The following is a 21,275-nucleotide window of genomic DNA, read 5'->3' as shown; positions in this document are numbered from 1 at the left end:
GAGGAACAAAAAACACTGGCCAAAATGGTTTAATAGAGGTATGCAAAAAAATATCAAGAGAAAGAAAATATTGTATAGCGCATACAAAAGGGATGGTGACGAAACAAAATACATAGAATATGTTGAGCTGCAAAGAGATCTTAAGAAAGGCATCAGGAAACCAAAGAGGGAAATAGAAAGAAACATAGCTCTTGGAGCTTAAACCAATGCAAAGAGCTTTTTTCAATATTACAACAGCAAGCGGTCAATAAAGGAGGAAGTGAAACAGATAAAGGGCAAAAATGGAGGTATCTTGGAAAACGAACAAGATGTGGAAAATATTCTAAATGAGTATTTCACAGAGGTTTTTACAAAAGAAAAAACAGATGACATGCCACAGGTTGACAATCAGTCCAGTCAAACCCTAAGAGAGATCAGGATAAATGAGGAGGAGGTACTAAAGGGACTAGCAGAATTAAAAACAAACAAATCACCTGGGCCAGATGGGATATTTCCAACAGTACTTAATTAGGGAAATTAGGGAAATTATTTATAGGCCGCTAACTCGATTATTCCAAATGACACTTAGAACAGGGGATGTGCCAACTGACTGGAAGACAGCAAATGTCATACCAATCCACAAGAAAGGGGACAAAACTGAGCCAGGAAATTACAGACCAATCAGTCTCACCTGCATCACCTGTAAAATGTTGGAAAAAATGATTAGACAGAAAATAGAGGAGCATCTCAATGAAAACCATATTCTTGGAGATAGTCAACATGGGTTTAGACGAGGCAGATCATGTCTTACTAAATTATTAGAATTTTTTGAACATGCAGCTGCAGCTGTAGATCACGTGAAAGCATATGATATGATATACTTAGATTTCCAAAAAGCTTTTGATAAGGTTCCACACCAAAGACTGATCCTCAAATTGGAAGCTGTAGGCATTCAGGGTAATGTAAGTAGATGGATTATGAACTGGTTGATGTCTAGGAAACAGAGGGTGTCGATTAGAGGAGTTGCTTCTAACTGGAGTGAGGTTGTTAGTGGAGTTCCACAGGGATCAGTACTAGGGCCTTTGCTTTTTCTAATCTATATTAATGATCTGGACTCTGGGATAGTTAGCAAACTTGTCAAATTTGCAGATGATACTAAAATAGGTGGCTCAGCAGATACAATCTTGGCAGCACAGGCTATTCAGAGGGACCTAGATAATATTCAGTTGTGGGCTGACACCTGGCAAATGAAATTCAATGTGGACAAGTGCAAGGTAATACATGCAGGTAACAAAAATGTCCACTATAATTACACTATGGGAGGTACAGATCTAGATGAAGTAACGCATGAGAAAGACCTAGGAGTCTATGTGGACTCCTCACTTTCTCCATCCAAGCAATGTGGGGAAGCAATGAAAAAGGCAAACAGAATGCTAGGGTATATTTTCAATAGTGTAGAATTTAAAACAAGGGAAGTAATGTTAAGACTGTACAATGCGCTAGTTATTAGACCTCATCTAGAATACTGTGTACAGTTCTGGGCACCACACTTCAAGAAGGATATTGCTGCTTTAGAGGCAGTTCAGAGGAGAGCAACCAGACTTATTCCAGGTCTGAAGGGAAAGTCCTACTCGGAGAGACTGAGGGAACTGAACCTTTTCACCCTGGAACAGAGGAGACTACGTGGGGACTTGATCCAAGTCTTCAAAATCATGAAAGGCATCGACCACATCAAACAAGAGGAGCTTTTCCAGATCAGCAGGGACACACGCACCCGGGCACAAAAATGGAAATTGGGCTTCAAGGCATTCAAAACGGAAAACAGGAGATATTTCTTTACACAGAGAATAGTCACAATCTGGAATAAACTACCCAACAATGTGGTAGAAGCTGAAAGTTTGGGAACATTTAAAAATAGACTGGATAGGATCATTGGATCACTTAGATATTAATGGACACCAAACGAGCACGATGGGTCGAATGGCCCCCTCTCGTTTGTAAACTTTCTTATGTTCTTATGTTCTTACGTTCTTATGTGATTTAAATGTGTATTTCTCTCAAAACACACATTTACGCTGGATTCCAATATACATTTAATATGATATTATACACAAACAAAGAGCTGTAATGAATTTGTTCAATATGTGAGTATTTAAGCCTTAAGTATCCCAACAATGAGCAGGAATAAAGATTTTTACTAATGAAACATTACAATCTAAGGCAAAAAAGAAAAGACATCTGTTCAACTGTAAAACTTTTTGACATCACAATAACTTAAAATAAAGGTACATTTTTGTTAGGATTGTGTCACCAGATATTGCCATTTAAAGGCTTTATCCCTAAAATTCTCACAGGGGGGATGCCCCCGGACCTCCCTAGCTTGACTCTGCCCCACGTTCCTTTTTTTTGTTTCTCAAACGTGGCAACCCTAGTGGTGACATACCCCGAAGCCCGGTGTCTCCAGTTCCTGTACGGGTCGTAGAGACTCTCACAGAAGGTCAGAGCGTGACGCACAAATTCCTCTGCCGGAGTCTGATCTTCCAGTTCTTTCTCTTTGGTCTTGCTCTTCAGCTAAAATGGTGATCAAATGGGAAATATTTAAATATTTTAGTGGTTGTCATTTGCTTATTTGTACATTTTACACTGTTGTTTATTTGATTAGACAGCTCAGCCCATTGCAGTGACTATGTGTTTCTGGAGGTGAAATGAGAAAGCCAGTGTCCTCCTAGTCATGTCATCATAATTTTCCATCTTCTATTTTTAACACTGCCAGCCAAGTTTACCCCACAGCCCAGAAAATAAAATAGCGTAATATAGCAAGCAGTGGAGACCAGCTGGATACAGGCTATAGGACACAGTCTGCACTCCAGGCAGATTTTAGGGATGAGCCACTTGGGAGAACCCGACTGTTGTTGTTACCTAATAAAAAAAATAGCATAACTCCACACGCAAAAGGGTCATGTGGGAAAAAGCAATACAACATCAAATTGCCCTTTTGAACACTGAACAGCTTCAGGCAGCTGCCTACCATGTCCCTCCACATATGCAAGCCATCACCAACACGAACGGTGGTCACACTGAGCTGGCCTCTGCTGTGTTCTGTGTTGCCATTAGAACTTTTCCCATGGTCCCGTGCACCAAATGTCATTGCTCCATGGTGCAGTTTTCACAATCCAGTTCTGAGCAGCATACAAGCTTTGCTTATAGGTTTACCGTTAAGGGAAAAGGTTTCCTTGCAGAGGTCTTGGTCTTGGTGACTTCTTAAATCACCACACGAATATGTCTTACCTGTTGAATATATAACGTTGTCATGGTGATCACGTGGTTAATGTAGGAGCAAGTGCCAATCTCTTCTACATTGGAGAGGTTCCTAACAAGGGGGAAATAACAGATGATCGTTTACATTTTTTTTAATACTTTAAAATTGCCTTCCAGAAGGGAAATGTAATGATAACATAATATGCAATCATTTGCGCATCCTCACAAGTAAGCAAAGGTATTTTACATTAAACTGATAAGTTTATATGAGTGGTCTAAGCTGATACACAGAGGATAAAGATGGTGTTATTGCAATGGTATGAACAACACAAACATAAGACTCAAAAATAAAACTCTTCTCTCAAGACCAGACCCTCTGAATTTACAGGCATAATTAGATCTACCAGGAGCTGTTAATCTGATGGACGAATTAAAAACAATATAAATATTTGAATGAAAGGGCAAACAGTCAGATATAAGATGTAGTTTTATCTAGCCACATCATATAAACCATCTGAACAAGCACAATAATGTAGATAAAAGGGTATTTAGTCTATATACATAGAAGCACAGCTGCAAAAAACAAAAAAGTAATATACAAATATCTGCACAGGGATACAATACCATACCCACAAAACTGTGTAAATAAGTATGACAAAATGGATGCATTTATAAATCAACTGTTACATGCTGTCTTCTATAATGTTTCTGGTGAAAAACAAATACATTCTATATAGTACTACAAAGCTGAAAATAAATGCTTTGTATTCATGCACATACCAAAAAATGCATACAGATTGTACAGCTTGCACTTTTGCTGGCTTGGACTTTTCTTATGTATTATCCCCCTGTGCAATGTGACAGCTTCTAGCTGTTCTAGTGTAATTGCATTAAGACTTTTTTATTATTATTGGCAAACTACCTTTCAAATGCAGCCAGGGTATTTAATACATGTATTTAGGAAATGTCAAGAATGGACAACCATGTATCCTTGACAACCACAAAGACAATGTAAGTTGTATGAATGAAAACCATTAAATGGACAGCCTTTGTGAGTTCCAGTGTTGAAGAGTAAGAATCCAAACAACAGATGTTCTGTTTGTTTGTTATGTTCAAGGCTGAAACACAATAGTACCTGCACACGACAATGAGGAACTTGACCAGCAACAGAGCCAGTGTCTGCTGCTCCTCCTCTAGCCCATCCGACACTTTCTGGACACACTGCAGCAGCTGATGCCTCAGGACCTGGAGGATGTTGTCTGGCAGTAGTGACATCACGGGGGGAACCTCCTCCAGCCTGCACAGTCCACACACACAGATACCCCGGAGTGAGACAAATCAATGCCCACCGATACAGTGGAGGAGAGTAACAAGAGAGTGGTGAGGGAAGGGCAGAGCACAGAGAGTGGGAGAGAGGAGATGGAAAGAGGGAAAGATGGAAAGAAATGGGGGAGAGCAGAGAGGGAGAAGGAGAGATGAGGAAGAGAGAAAAAAATGAAAGAAATTAACAGGGGGAGAAAACAGGAGAAAGAAGGGTTAAAGAGACGAGGAGGGTAGGAAAGAGATGGAAGGAGGAGGCAGAGAGAGAGGGTGTGAGAGGACAAGAAAAAAAATAACAAAGCGAGAAAGGGAGAATAAGTGAGGGGGAAATAGGGTTGTCCAAGGAAAATAACGTTCAGTTAGCATAATCTTAGTAAAAACTAAAACACAAAATAGCACAGAAGAGGGTTTTTAGGAAAACAAAACATCTTAATATTAATATTTTCTTGGAGAGAAAAGATTACACATTCACCACATTCACATGTATATGCTGTGGAATTCTTTATTTTGTTTACATTTCTATTCTAAATATCACAATGAATAAATAAATAAATAAAACACAGTGGCATCTGGCTGTAAGTTAGACTCCAGCACTGTGGACCTCCTCTAATCTGAGTCGGACTCCAAACAGAACAAAAATCCTCTGGATAGTATTATGTAATCTAATCTGATTGGGCCTTGCAGTTCATGTGAACAGAGCAGTGGGGGGGGGGGCGGGGGGGGGAGCATGATACAATTAAATAGTGGCAGTTCTTACTTCCTTCAGCTGGTTTAATTGAAAAGACACAAAGCCCTTTCAAGCATTTTCCTTTTATCCAAAACGGAGCTGGATGAATCAGATTTTTGATTTTTTCGATCAGTGTTTTAAATCTGCCCACTAATCTGCACACAGAAAGTCTTTTATTTCTGTTCAATATTCCTGAAAAAAAGATAATTCCCTGCCTAATACACCTGTCGATTGTAACATTATATTACATTCACCTAGTAACACTGAAGCTTTATAACCAGGCCTCCTCACATGCCACACAACGTGACTGAGGACACTGTCATTACTGTCTTATTTGCATATCAGTTTATTACATTTCCCATTGCTGGACACTGACTGGTTAAAACTGAAATCCAGTGATAAGGATCCTTTTATTCAAGAAATGATGGCAACATTGAAGAGATGCATACACAAAACATCTGAAGTGTTTATGAGTAGAAAAGATAAGCCACCACAGAGTATAGTTTTGTGGTTTACGATCAGCTGGTGGGTCTAATTCTTTATTTTAAGAAATGTTGTAAGATTGATTTATTATGCCGATTACAGTACAACAGCAATGTTATTGTTTTTTCTGAATTCAACGGTGTGAACCCCAGCCTACCACATATCATACTCACATCATATTAAGTAGTGGAATTGGGAGAGATGCGTATTTTGAGTCTTTCTTTTGGATGCTGTTACATCAGTATACAGTTAGGTCTATGAATATTTGGATAGTGACACAATTGTCAACGTTTTGGCTCTGTACGCCACTACAATGGATTTGAAAAGAAACAATCAAGATGTGCTTTAAGTGCAGACTTTCATCTTTAATTCGAGGGTAGTTACATCCAAATTGGGTGAACAGTGTAGGAATTACACCCATTTTTATATGTGATCCTCCCAATTTTAGGGGTTCAAAAGTATTTGGACAAACTAACATAATCATGAATTAAATTGTCAGTTTCAATACTTGGTTGTAAATCCTTTGCAGTCAATGACTGCCTGAAGTCTGGAACCCATAGACATCACCAGATGCTGGGTTTCTTCCCTGGTGATGCTCCGCCAGGCCTGTACTGCAACTGTCTTTAGTTCCTGCTTGTTCTTGGGGCGTTTCCTTTCAAATCCACTGTGGTGGCGTACAGAGACAAAATGATGACAACTGTGTCACTGTCCAAATATTTATGGACCTAACTGTAACTGGAAGAATAGAATAATCTGACCTGGCGTTCTCCAAAAGCATATATGTTAATTGCAGGAGGCATCATAAGAGTGTTACAGTGCTAAACTAATTGTAGCTTGTAAAACAATGAGTTGTGTTGTACAGTGAAGACAATCAAGTGAAAATTTGCATCGCCTCTGTAGTGTTGCACAGATCATACAAAACGCTACCGTCTTCATGATTAGACTCCAGATGTGCGGAATTACCAGGGAGGCTTTCAAAGTGTTAGAGCACAGAAAAACTGGAGTATGATTACATAAAGCATTGCCTAATGTAGTGCACATATTACTGCAATCCATTTCCCTATGTAAACACTATTTGCTCTGCAATCTCTTTTGCCACGTCCTGCATCATAAACCTGCGCATCTTGTTTTTATAACACTGCACGCAAATTCAAAATAAAGTAAGCTACACTATTAGGAGTTCTGTGTTATACATAATTAAATGTAAGGATCCAAAGTTACGGAAGCCGAGGAGTGCTAAAGCAAAACAAACTCCTTAACAGGATGTTGCAGCAACCAGAGAAGAGAGAGGGGTGGTAACATTTGAAAAACGTCAGCAGCATTCAGAAAAAGGCGTTGCTGCAACCAGGAGAGAGAAAGGGGGTGGTAATATTTGAAAAAAGTCAACGACATAAAAAAAAACACAGACAAATCCCAAGAGAAAACAGCAGCAACATTTAGAAAATGCATGACGGAAATAGGGTCCTGTGGTGGAAATTGCTCAAGCGGAAATAGGATTCTGTGGCGGGCAAAGCAACAGTAAAAATACAAAAAACAAAACAAAGATGACTTGTTTTAAACTTGTATACTGATAGATACACACATATTAGTAAGCATTACAAATGCAACCCCTGACAAATTGCAAATTGCACAATGGTGGTACAATTTTTCCCCTCCATTTTTTCGGTTTACGCATTTACTGTGTGGCGTGTTACCCAGACAGACTTCATGCAAGCGTATGGTGATGGTTCAATACGTTCACATGCCACATCAATACTTTTTGGGTGTTCTTTAGCATCCATAGACTACTACGGAATACAGTCTAATAGGCTAAAGTAGTGAATTTGAAACTTTAAAATGTGTGTGTGTGTGTGTGTGTGTGTGTGTATGTGTGTGTTACAAAGTTTCTGGCGGGGTGAATATTAAGAAAGATTTGTTTATAATGTACATATTTTATTGTTATTTCCATACGTTTTAAACAGTTTGAAGCATTTTGAATGGTTCTGAAGTAATTTCCAAATTTGTCAGGGTTTTTTTCAAAGTTACCGACCCCTTTCTCTCTCCTGGTTACAGCAACGCCTTTTTCTGAATGTTGCTGACGTTTTTCAAATGTTACCACCCATTTCTCTTCTCTGGTTGCTGCAACGTCCTGTTAATGAGTTTGTTTTGCTTTTGCACTCCTTGGCTTCCATACAAAGTGACGCATGCAGAGAGCATGTCTGGAGGCCTGGGTACAGTTGGTCTCCAATATCAACTAAGGTTTTGCCAGCTGTAGCCAGGATGTCACACAGAACACTACATGACTGTCCCAGTGCAGTCAGGTTGTGTACGAAAAGTTCAGTTTCTCAGATCATGACACACCAGCAACTCTCTGTTGCGCGGTCTGGGTGAGATTGTTAACAGTTCCCCCTTCATCAAATTGTTCCCTTTAGTATGATAGCTGGCCTGTGACCAAAATAAGCTTGCAGAGGGTAAAATACCAGACATGTTTCAGAGGAAACACTTTTGTCTCATCCCTCCTGAAGAAAGCCTGGAGCTGTAGCAGTGATACAAGTTCAGGAACAGGGGATTGCAAATTGGGGTAGAAAAGCAGAAATACCAAGAGTACTGTAAAACTTCACTTCTGTACCAGGAATAGAACTGCAATCCAGCTTCCTTCCCACAGATATTTATTTTCAAAATATCTTGATGTGCAGCTTTGCTGGCAGGTAGGTTTCAAACAGACTTCTCTGGCACGTAAATGCCTGATCCACAGAGACCCAAAATTGCAAACCGGACGAGACAAGAGAGTAGCCCCCTAATGCAGGAGGCTGGAATGCTGTTCCTAGTTACTCCCTTAGGCATTGAACTGCATTCCAATCCCCTGTATTAATTATAGTGTCTGATTATGCTTTATTTGTGTTGAATTGGTATGAACACATAAAGAACACGCTCAAAATAAATATTTACATCACCTTCATTAATTACGAACTGTATTTCTTTGTGTATAATGAAACTGGCAATACGATCACATGAAATATTACACTATTAATGCATTATTAATGCTCTAATACAGCATCCTTATCTCCTTGGCTGCACCTCTATCATTAGACCGAAACTTCTCCTATACCTACCCCTTTCTTTAGTACATAACTGGGACTTAACTGCATTATGTCTGTACTTGTTAGCTCATTGTACTAGGATGCATGCTTGCTTATTGTATTTTGTACCAATTGATTTACTGCACTTTTGTTATGCTTTAAAATGTGTCATGTGGAAACTGTAAGTCACCCTGAATAAAGATGTCAGCTAAGAAATAAATAATAATAATTTGTTTTATTGTGTCTCAAGAATTTGAGCACAACTACTGGTCGACCTTATTTTAAAATCTGTTTTGTTTTAATTTTTACAATTCAGAAACTGCAAATAGCAATTGCTTTGTAACCATGTTATCAAGGTCCACTGTGAAATCATATCAAATCAAATCCAATGAACATTACATTAAGCATTACATAAACAAACAAATACAAGATTTTTGTTCTAGCTTGTTCATTTGTATTTAATTCACTGCAAGGAAGCACGTTACTTCCAGGCTTGGGATCAACTCAGATTTATCAGAACACCAAATCATTGAAAGCCAACAACAAAGCCAATGCTGATTACAGCCTGGTCTGCTATCCACAACTATACTGTGTTCTAAATTACAAACAGACTGTTCTCCTGACTATTACCCCAACTGATAAAGGTTGTTAATATGAACCTAATCCCCCACTCCAGTAAAATATTATCAATTCTAATCCTATCAAGCCTGATAGGTCAAATAAAGGAAATTAACTACAATTCTGACCTGCCTGCCAAGTATGTAGGGATTTGTTAATTTAAAAATACATAAATACACAAACTGCTTATAAAGGTTTAAAAAAAAAAGACAACTTTGTATAGAATACAGGACACATCTAAAACATTTCATAATAACATTTCATAATATTAAAATTATTTTTAAAATCAAGATGAGAATGTTCAAATGTGTTATACTTACATGCACTCACACACACTAATGCAAACACACTACAGCATACACTTCAAATTAAGGTAATATGTTTCTGTGACTAACAATGTAAAAAACATAACAGTGTGACAAAATAAAGACTGAATTGCTGCTGTTGATTTTATCCGGTTTCTGAACATTTTATTATGGTTTACATATCTTTCACATGCAGGTTTCAAAATTTGTAATGATTAATATATAAAGAAACAGAAAATAAGTACAATATTTAATAAACAAATAATCGTTCTGAGTTCCAAAGTGAACTGTAAAGGCAGGACAAAAAAATCTGGGTTGTTTATATGGCTAGTGGGGTCTACCTGGCTTTCTGATTGGTCACTGGACTCTGCAATGAGAACGGTCCTCTATTATTGTCATCACCAATTCTTTCAAAAGACTTGACCATACATAGGCTGTCAAACTACCTCTCTACAACTGAGAATCACTGCAACTTGGAAAGCTACAAATATTTCTTTAGGCACTTTACCAAAAACATATCTGTGGAGAAAAAAAAAAAAGCCCCTTCCACCCCCAAATATTCTGAGCAGTACGAATATATACGGTATAAAAAATCCCATTCAAAATCAGACATGCTTGAAGAGTCAGGGAATAACGTGATCTTGTACTTTTCCAATTTTCCGGCCACTGAAATAATTACAAAGACATTCCTCATTGTGTGTGCTCAATGTGTAAGCAGCAAATGCGCCTGATATACTAAAAATAAATACATTGCAGCAAAGGATTAATGTTTAATTATGATGTGAAGTAAAGTTGGGACAGATTGCTTTCTATAAGGCTTCCAACTCTGTCAGAACATTTTGAGATTTTTGTCTGCCTACAAGAAGAATGTTGTATTCTTTGGTATTAGATTTTGACCAGACCCTCATTTTAGCTGTTGAATTGGTAGCTGTCAACAAATGGAAGTAAGAATCACAATCTATTCTTCATCAATAAAAGCATCAGGTAACCACTTTGAATGTTTGGATTCCCATGACACTTCACTTGAACTATGTTATTTTTTATTATTATGGGATTTGACTTCTGATCAACACAACCTATACTCAAGAGGGCAATAAAAATGGGGGAGGGAGGTGATAAAACAAATCAATTAAATATAAAAACCTGAAAAGTCTTAATTATATAAGTACTCATGTAAAGTACCATGTAAAATCTTGCTTGGAATTTGCAGACATATGTGGCAAAAGATTCTGTGATCTGATTAAACAAAAAATAAACGAATTGGCCTAAATTTGGCTATGACTGGTGCAAACCCAACACAGCACATCAGTCAGGTAACACCATCCCTGCTGTGAAGCATGGTGGTGGCAGCAGCATCATGCTATGAGTATTCCTTGCATCAGTTGGGACAGGTAGTGGGCAAAATGGATGGACCTAAACCGGCAAATCCTTGAGGAAAACCTGCCCAGACTTGAATCTGATTGAAAATCTGTGGTAAGACCAGCGATCTCATTTCAACTTGACAGAGTTTGATGCATTTTGCCAAGAAGTATGAAAAAACATTGCACCATCCAGATATGGAAACCTGGTAGACACTAGACAAGACTGTAATTGCTGCCAAAGGGGTTTCTACCAAGCATGGACACAGAAGGGTGAATATTTCTCTAACAAAGACATTTCAGGTTTTTAAAATCTCTTGCCTCCTGAGTGTTGAGCAGATTTCAAGGGAGGAAATAATTCCATTAAAAAGCATCAAAATTTCAGTTTGTAACAACAAAAAGTGAAAGAGTCCAAGAAGGGTGAATACTCCCAATAGGCACTGTTAATTATGTGTGAGTTTACAATGTTCCATTATGTATTCTGATTATATTAGTGTGAATCGCCTCAGGTGAAGTAACAAACAAAAATGAATGAATATTATAAATATCAAAATTAGAATAAATCACAGAAAATGTCAATTTGTATACAATTACAACAGAAAATCTCTGAATAAGTAAGTACAACAATACCTTGTTGGAGGCTTTTCAAAATCCACATCTAGGCATTTTTCATAGGAGCTGACAAAAATCTCGAGCCATAGTTTAAGGTAGTCAGGATCCTTCTGCCAGAAGACAAAAACAGAAGACAATTTACATGACAGTAAAAAAATAACAGGATCACAGAATCTTAGATCATATTCAGTTGTGGGCTGACACCTGGCAAATGAAATTCAATGTGGACAAGTGCAAGGTAATACATGCAGGTAACAAAAATGTCCACTATAATTACTCTATAGGAGGTACAGATCTAGATGAAGTAACGCATGAGAAAGACCTAGGAGTCTATGTGGACTCCTCACTTTCTCTATCCAAGCAATGTGGGGAAGCAATGAAAAAGGCAAACAGAATGCTAGGGTATATTGTCAAAAGTGTAGAATTTAAAACAAGGGAAGTAATGTTAAGACTGTACAATGCGCTAGTTAGACCTCATCTGGAATACTGTGTACAGTTCTGGGCACCACACTTCAAGAAGGATATTGCTGCTTTAGAGACAGTTCAGAGGAGAGCAACCAGACTTATTCCAGGTCTGAAGGGAAAGTCCTACTCAGAGAGACTGAGGGAACTGAACCTTTTCACCCTGGAACAGAGGAGACTAAGTGGGGACTTGATCCAAGTCTTCAAAATCATGAAAGGCATCGACCACATCAAACAAGAGGAGCTTTTCCAGATCAGCAGGGACACGCGCACCCGGGGACACAAATGGAAATTGGGCTTCAAGGCATTCAAAACGGAAAACAGGAGACACTTCTTTACACAGAGAGTAGTCACAATCTGGAATAAACTACCCAGCGATGTGGTTGAAGCTGAAAGTTTGGGAACATTTAAAAATAATCTGGATAGGATCCTTGGATCACTTAGATATTAATGAACAGCAAACGAGCACGATGGGTCGAATGGCCCCCTCTCGTTTGTAAACTTTCTTTCTTTCCGGACCCTACATCTTTCTGGAGATCGCCTTCCAGTTCTCCAGACTCTGCAGCTGTCTGGAAACTACCTTCTGGCTCTTTGGATCTCACCTCTGTCCTGCAATTGTCGTTCAGACCTCCAGACCCTGTCTTTGTCTTGTGGCTGTCTCCTAGACCTCCTGAACTCGTTCCTGTCCTGAGGCCATCTCCCAGACCTCCTGATCCCGTTCCTTACCTGTGGCCACCTCCAAGACCTCCAGAACCCGATCCCATCCCATGGCCATCCTTCAGACCTTTTGCCCCTGCCTTGTAGCCACCTCCCAGACCTCCCGACCTTGCCTTATGGCCACCCTATAGAAATCTTGCCCATTCCCTCCTTCTTGTCTTCCGTTTCCCCACTACCTTTAGTCCTGATCTTCTGTCCCGTGGCTTTCCCCGCTGTATCTAGTCTTATTCGGCTGCGCCAAGCATGGAGGGGGGGGTACTGTCACAGTTCCCTAGCCCTGACCCTCTTCCTCCACTAGAGGCCACCAATGTTCTCTTGCCTTTTCCTGCTCCCTTCACTGCTTTCCTTTTTTCATTCAATCAATTAACATTCCTCCTCACCCTTGTGCACTTCTGCTTCTATCCTTTGTTCTCATTGGTCCTGCTCTTGTCTTCTAAGTTTCTGCTCTCCTTTATAAACCCCTCACTGCCCTCACTCTGGGCAAAGTGTTGTCAGATCTATCTGCTTCAACGAGGCGTTGTCTCCTGGTTCCTTGTTCTCCTTAGCCCCCTTGTCCTGTACCTGTTTCTATTGACCTCCTGGATTTCGACCTTTTGCCTGTGACCTTGACCTCGCTATTGGATTCTCCTTGGTTTCTGTCTGCTCAGTGTAGTAGCTCTGCACTTGGGTCCTTTCTCTATCAGCTTAACGGTCCTCTCATGAGGTAACCGTGACACACAGTGATTTGTCCACCCCTGAAGGCCCAGCATGTACTGTGGAAAGTTCATTTTAAGCTTTAACATTTGAAACCTTTGAAAATTATATATATATATATATACACACACTCACCTAAAGGATTATTAGGAACACCATACTAATACTGTGTTTGACCCCCTTTCGCCTTCAGAACTGCCTTAATTGATTCAACAAGGTGCTGAAAGCATTCTTTAGAAATGTTGGCCCATATTGATAGGATAGCATCTTGCAGTTGATGGAGATTTGTGGGATGCACATCCAGGGCACGAAGCTCCCGTTCCACCACATCCCAAAGCTGCTCTATTGGGTTGAGATCTGGTGACTGTGGGGGCAAGTTTAGTACAGTGAACTCTTTGTCATGTTCAAGAAACCAATTTGAAATGATTCGACCTTTGTGACATGGTGCATTATCCTGCTGGAAGTAGCCATCAGAGGATGGGTGGTCATAAAGGGATGGACATGGTCAGAAACAATGCTCAGGTAGGCCGTGGCATTTAAACGATGCCCAATTGGCACTAAGGGGCCTAAACTGTGCCAAGAAAACATTCCCCACACCATTACACCACCACCACCAGCCTGCACAGTGGTAACAAGGCATGATGGATCCATGTTCTCATTCTGTTTACGCCAAATTCTGACTCTACCATCTGAATGTCTCAACAGAAATCGAGACTCATCAGACCAGGCAACATTTTTCTAGTCTTCAACTGTCTAATTTTGGTGAGCTTGTGCAAATTGTAGCCTCTTTTTCCTATTTGTAGTGGAGATGAGTGGTACCCGGTGGGGTCTTCTGCTGTTGTAGCCCATCCGCCTCAAGGTTGTACGTGTTGTGGCTTCACAAATGCTTTGCTGCATACCTCGGTTGTAACGAGTGGTTATTTCAGTCAAAGTTGCTCTTCTATCAGCTTGAATCAGTCGGCCCATTCTCCTCTGTCCTCTAGCATCAACAAGGCATTTTCGCCCACAGGACTGCCGCATACTGGATGTTTTTCCCTTTTCACACCATTCTTTGTAAACCCTAGAAATGGTTGTGCGTGAAAATCCCAGTAACTGAGCAGATTGTGAAATACTCAGACCGGCCCGTCTGGCACCAACAACCATGCCACGCTCAAAATTGCTTAAATCACCTTTCTTTCCCATTCAGACATTCAGTTTGGAGTTCAGGAGATTGTCTTGACCAGGACCACACCCCTAAATGCATTGAAGCAACTGCCATGTGATTGGTTGGTTAGATAATTGCATTAATGAGAAATTGAACAGGTGTTCCTAATAATCCTTTAGGTGAGTGTATATATATATTTCAAAATTACATATTTTGTTTTCTTTTTAAGTGTCACATTTCTAAGCTTTAACATTTGAAAATAAACCTCCTAAGAAAAGAAAAGAAAAAAAAATCAATTAAAAAACAAATATATATATATATATATATATATATATTTTTTTTTTTTTTGTGTCACATTTCTAAGAGATGCAAAATAAATGAAGCTGCTGCATCACATTTCATTCCTACTTAATATTGACTTTCAAACTAAATTTGTTGCTTCAGCTGTTTCTTTGTTTGTTTTTTTAATACAGGTAGAAAGCACAAAACCTAACTGTGCATTCCAAACGTATTTAAACGAATTCTTGCTCAGAAAGTGGCTCAATCGGTTGCTGTGTGCACTTTTGGGAACTGGCTGGGTGACATTCCTGCATTTTTAAGGGAGGCACTATGATACTACAAGATTTGTTAGACAACAGCACATTCTTCACATTCCAGTATGATGAGTCAGATCATCAGATAAAAGTGCATCAGAGTTTCACCTAGGTTTGTTAGGTTTATAGGAAAACATCCTTAAACATCACAAGTTGAAATTAAGGAAAGGGGGAAATAAGAGTATTTTTACACAACATGTTTTTGGGGTCTGAAACAAATTCACTAACCATGCAGTTGAAGCTGACGGGATTCCTTAAAGAACTAAATTATGGAGTAGATTTACTAACAAATCAAATTGGTAGTGCGTCAATCTGATGGTTTTCAGCAGATGTATATAACACTGTGCTTTGGAATACAATACTAGATTAAATACAAAATTAAATACAAAGTGCAGTACTAATAGGATGGCTCATAACTAAAGCATAACAGGAAAATACAATTAACATTGTGAAATACAATATTCCAAAGTCCATTCTTTTCAACACTAAGATCTAGTAGTTTGTAAACACTTCTCTTTACATTCATAAGAGTTGTATTTCATTCATTTAGTTGTATACAAGTTCAGAGATTGAGTAATGCACAATAAAATGAAAGACTGGTTAGCAACCAGTGTTCTCACTTGCCTGTGCCTGCAGAAAATCAAACTGCCATACCTGTTCCCACTTCCTGAAGGGAAGGATCCTCATATATATAATCTAGAACAGGGGTCTCCAACACATCGCTCGTGAGTGACTAGTAGCTCATGGGACATGTCAGAGGGGCTTGCCGAACGATTTTGAAAAAACACCCAAATCCCGTCACCCCCACCCCCAGATCACAGTGGAGAAAATACCATCAGCACACCGCCTTCCCCGTAGCTCGCTGGACATCTCAGAGCTACCACAGTAGTTAAAAAAGGTTGGAGACCCCTGATCTAGAGACTATGTTACTGACACTCTGTCTGAAGTCAGATGAATTAACAGGAACCTTTACTGCAATGCACTTGGATGAATCAGTGTTTGATAACCTTATAGATTATCAATGAATATATACAGTGAACTAAACAATACAAATTATAACTAATACATTAATGTGGTTTTAAATTAAAATACACTTTAGTCTGTGTCTGCAAATAATCATATATATATATATATATATATATATATATATATATATATATATATATATATACATACACTCACCTAAAGGATTATTAGGAACACCATACTAATACTGTGTTTGACCCCCTTTCGCCTTCAGAACTGCCTTAATTCTACGTGGCATTGATTCAACAAGGTGCTGAAAGCATTCTTTAGAAATGTTGGCCCATATTGATAGGATAGCATCTTGCAGTTGATGGAGATTTGTGGGATGCACATCCAGGGCACGAAGCTCCCGTTCCACCACATCCCAAAGATGCTCTATTGGGTTGAGATCTGGTGACTGTGGGGGCCAGTTTAGTACAGTGAACTCATTGTCATGTTCAAGAAACCAATTTGAAATGATTCGACCTTTGTGACATGGTGCATTATCCTGCTGGAAGTAGCCATCAGAGGATGGGTGGTCATAAAGGGATGGACATGGTCAGAAACAATGCTCAGGTAGGCCGTGGCATTTAAACGATGCCCAATTGGCACTAAGGGGCCTAAACTGTGCCAAGAAAACATCCCCCACACCATTACAGCACCACCACCAGCCTGCACAGTGGTAACAAGGCATGATGGATCCATGTTCTCATTCTGTTTACGCCAAATTCTGACATCTGAATGTCTCAACAGAAATCGAGACTCATCAGACCAGGCAACATTTTTCTAGTCTTCAACTGTCCAATTTTGGTGAGCTTGTGCAAATTGTAGCCTCTTTTTCCTATTTGTAGTGGAGATGAGTGGTACCCGGTGGGGTCTTCTGCTGTTGTAGCCCATCCGCCTCAAGGTTGTACGTGTTGTGGCTTCACAAATGCTTTGCTGCATACCTCGGTTGTAACGAGTGGTTATTTCAGTCAAAGTTGCTCTTCTATCAGCTTGAATCAGTCGGCCCATTCTCCTCTGACCTCTAGCATCAACAAGGCATTTTCGCCCACAGGACTGCCGCATACTGGATGTTTTTCCCTTTTCACACCATTCTTTGTAAACCCTAGAAATGGTTGTGCGTGAAAATCCCAGTAACTGAGCAGATTGTGAAATACTCAGACCGGCCCGTCTGGCACCAACAACCATGCCACGCTCAAAATTGCTTAAATCACCTTTCTTTCCCATTCAGACATTCAGTTTGGAGTTCAGGAGATTGTCTTGACCAGGACCACACCCCGAAATGCATTGAAGCAACTGCCATGTGATTGGTTGGTTAGATAATTGCATTAATGAGAAATTGAACAGATGTTCCTAATAATCCTTTAGGTGAGTGTATATGTGTGTTTCTGAGGTTTCCCACCCAATAACAGTGCAGTGCTAGTACCAGAGTCATATGCATAAACATGACCCTGAATACATCGTAAATTTAAGCATCATCAGTTGGTTAACCCTGCCTTTGGTCAGAGATTAACATTGGCCTGTAAACTGTAAACAATACTTATTTCAGCATCAACAGAATTGGTTACAACTAACAAATATCTTTTAGCTTTTCGGGCTGAATTGGGAAATCAGTCATTAGCATAAAATAATAATAATAATATTAAATGTTGCACGTGTAATGAATTTCAAGAGTTTCTTTTACACTAGTGTAACTGGCATTATCGGAGATAATTCCAGTCACATTAACATTTTCTTCAAATGTGTTTAAAGATTAATTAAGATTAAATGCAGATTAACTATCGACTTGTATTACTCTCAATTCAGAGGTATCTGATATTCCTTGAAGAACAATCAAAATATTCAGAACATACTGTGATTTTGCATCTTTAGACTCATCAGCAACGATGCACTTTCAGACATTACCAATTGTAAATGTGGAATAGATATTCCCTTTTCAATTGACCTGCTGTAAGAATTTCTCCCACATTTAGCCTATTACACGTTTGTTCAGAAATGCCTGTAGTTCGGGATTATCCTTAAAAAAAAAAATGCTTCTGTCAAATGAAAATTACTTGCGTTCCCTCGTGTTTTTACTGGAGGAAGTCATATAATAGCTGTCTATCTCAGCTATCTCTTTTGTGTTTAGTTTATTTCTGGTTATAAATGTCGGTCTTTTGTTGACTTCCAATTGTGGTCTAAAGATAAATTACAAGTTGTGCAAACAAAAACAAAAAAACCCATGTGTGTACAGAATACCAGGTGTATATTGTTTTATGCAGTTTTAGTTCATTTAAATGCTTTTTGATTCCATGTTTAGGTCTTTTAACCAATCAATTTATTAAATTACAATTTATACAATTTATACTAATAACTATTAAATTTGTAAATAGTCAGAGCACAATTTGTTGATTTCTTAATTGTGACTTAAATTACTCTAACTGGGGAGGCTGCAGAGACATCAAAGGCATAAATTGAGTTACTACGACCAGAACATAATTAGCAGACGGTGTTTTCTCCATTAAGAGTGTGTGGGGGTGGGGGAGATCGCGTTTCTTAATTTATTTTATTCCATGAATGATTAAGTAACTCATCAAAATTCCGGCGGGGGCTGGAGCCCTTGAGCCCCCACGTAGTTGGTGCCTATGGCCCTGATAATGTACTGATAATGAACTTTTATAGAAAAAGTTCTGTTTTTGTGGATGAGAAAATTGATGAGGCCCCTAGCTGGTACACACACACAGAAGCTTGCAGAAAACCTCCATAATGAGTTAAGTGCTGTTAATCACATGGACACCTTTGCACCTGCATGCTTTTTCAACACTGCCTTCATAAGGTATTTATGCCAGGCTGTTCTCTGCTCATTTTGTCTCTGTGAGCTACCAAAACAACTTCATTACTATTCTACCAAGGAAAGTGGTGCTACAGTAATAAAGGTTTCCAGAATAGGTCCTTTCATAGTGTTGGCAGAAGGCCCAGGAACTAACCTAATAGCTCACTGCACACCAATGAGAGAGAAACACACACATACCTGAGTTTTTAATACCCCCTGGCCACTTTACGATCACACAGCATTTTGGGAAGAGTCTGAGAGCATTATTAGGTCATCTTAATACAGTGTCAATCGCCTCTGCACACTAAAAGACATATCCCAATCATACTCTGCCCTTTCTGTTTTAATGTAACAATTCTCATACACAATCACACTTGCATTGATCACTGAAATAGGCTGAAATAGGCTGAAACCAAAGCTTTTGACATTTGAAGTTGAGGTTCCCAGTTCATGGCTGGCCATCCACTGGTGAAACCTTAATGCCGGCAGGCATACAGACTACATCATACTTAAAAATAACATGTTATGTTTATTTTATAACCTAAAGTCACTTCTGTTTGCTTTGCATGTTTCTGTTGATAAACTGGTTCTTATTATTAGTCTTTACTGATATTCAGAGATCAAGAAAACAATTAGCCTAGGCCTACATATTTACAAACAGCATTGTTTTGGTTATAAAATACATGTACTTATATACCACTTGTCTACTTGAATGGGAGTTTTACATCACAACAACCATGGCATGCTGAGGTTCCAGGGTTGGGGGTCAATTTGAGTTTTTCCATTTCAATTTCAGTTCCAATTCCAGTAAAGCCTATTAAGTCAATGTCAGAAAGAACTGGAACTTGAAATGGGTCTTGGAATTGAAAAAACTGAACTGTTCACCTAAGAACAACACAGAAAACTCTTGGATATACTGCTCCTGAAGAAAAAGTTAAACTCTTTATATCAAGAAAATTAAAGAAATGTTTAAAGCGTGTATAGGGAACAGATATATCCACATCATGAAAGATGTATTTTACATTTAACAACTCCATTGTGTTGCTGTGGTTTTCTTACTGTAAAAAGAAAACAAATAGGTGCAAACCAAGCATGAAGGTAAATGTTTAGTCCACTGACACATTGAAAACACGTGATTAGAGACAAGGTCGTGGTGTTACTCGCACAAAGACTGCAAGGCTGCTGCAACATTTGCATATGAAAATAACACTGCTAAAGCAAACACAATATAACATCTAAGTGATGTAAACAGAAGAGCAGTATACATTCATGCACAAAAAACACAGGTCTATATTCATAAAACTTTTACACAAAGAAGTAGTGAAGTGTCCTTTCAGAGGGCTAACTGAAGTTGCCAAAAGTAAATGTGGGTTCAAACCCAGGTGTGGGACCCTGTTGTTGTTCTCTTGTACCCTTTAATAGCATGATGGGTCGAATGTTTGCAAACTTTCTTATGCTCAATCATAAATTGATTAGAGATTTGTTTGAGGTAAAAAAAAAAAAAATATATATATATATATATATATATATATATATATATATATATATACACATACATCATAATGCTCGATTCTACTTACAAGTACATCACGTTGTTAATACAAAATAGTTATAATAATAGTAGTAGTAATAATAATAATAATAATAATAATAATAATAATAATAATAATAATAATAATAATGCAACTGTTGAACCACTTCACAATCTTATTAAAAATAAAATGATAATTTCTGCATGTTTGCATTGCGTTACAATTAATTAAAATGCAAACAAACGTTATTATTAATTTTATATAAATTATATCTAAATTAGCGGGGGTGGGGGGTGCTTGGAGATCGAGTTTTGCCCGGCGATAACAGCGTGGCGCAACGTGTGCGCTTGTGCATTAAAGTATCTCTTGGTTGTGTTGGTTATTGTTTATCAGTTCACTGTCCTCCATGTCTGTCTGTGTTTCTGATGCACATTTCTTATCGCATCCGACACGTGTGGAAGAACCGGGAAGAACGCAAAGCGTCCTAATGACGAAAAATACTGACGTAAAGATTGCAATTTGCGACACCACGATCTAAACGATATAGCATAATATGAAACGATAGACGTTTTTCTATCGTCATACGATATATATC

At 38.7% G+C, this 21,275-nt stretch overlaps 1 protein-coding gene across 4 annotated transcripts in view; it reads right to left on the bottom strand.

Annotated features, from left to right (window-relative positions):
- nbeal1 (neurobeachin-like 1) overlaps positions 1 to 21,275 on the bottom strand; it is a 125,880-nt gene that overhangs the window by 66,963 nt on the left and 37,642 nt on the right. For all 4 annotated transcript variants that reach the window (XM_066687875.1, XM_066687876.1, XM_066687874.1 and 1 more), the window contains exons 3-6: positions 11,738 to 11,829; positions 4,373 to 4,534; positions 3,268 to 3,349; positions 2,423 to 2,550 (exon numbers count right to left, since the gene is read on the bottom strand). In XM_066687875.1, the coding sequence (XP_066543972.1) occupies positions 2,423 to 2,550; positions 3,268 to 3,349; positions 4,373 to 4,534; positions 11,738 to 11,829 (464 nt within the window). The remainder of the gene's footprint in view (positions 1 to 2,422; positions 2,551 to 3,267; positions 3,350 to 4,372; positions 4,535 to 11,737; positions 11,830 to 21,275) is intronic.

Source organism: Amia ocellicauda, chromosome 16, assembly GCF_036373705.1.
Source record: "Amia ocellicauda isolate fAmiCal2 chromosome 16, fAmiCal2.hap1, whole genome shotgun sequence".
Classification (NCBI taxonomy): domain Eukaryota; kingdom Metazoa; phylum Chordata; class Actinopteri; order Amiiformes; family Amiidae; genus Amia; species Amia ocellicauda.
Note: the sequence above shows the minus strand (reverse complement) of the source record. Positions and strands in the feature narration are given on the sequence as shown.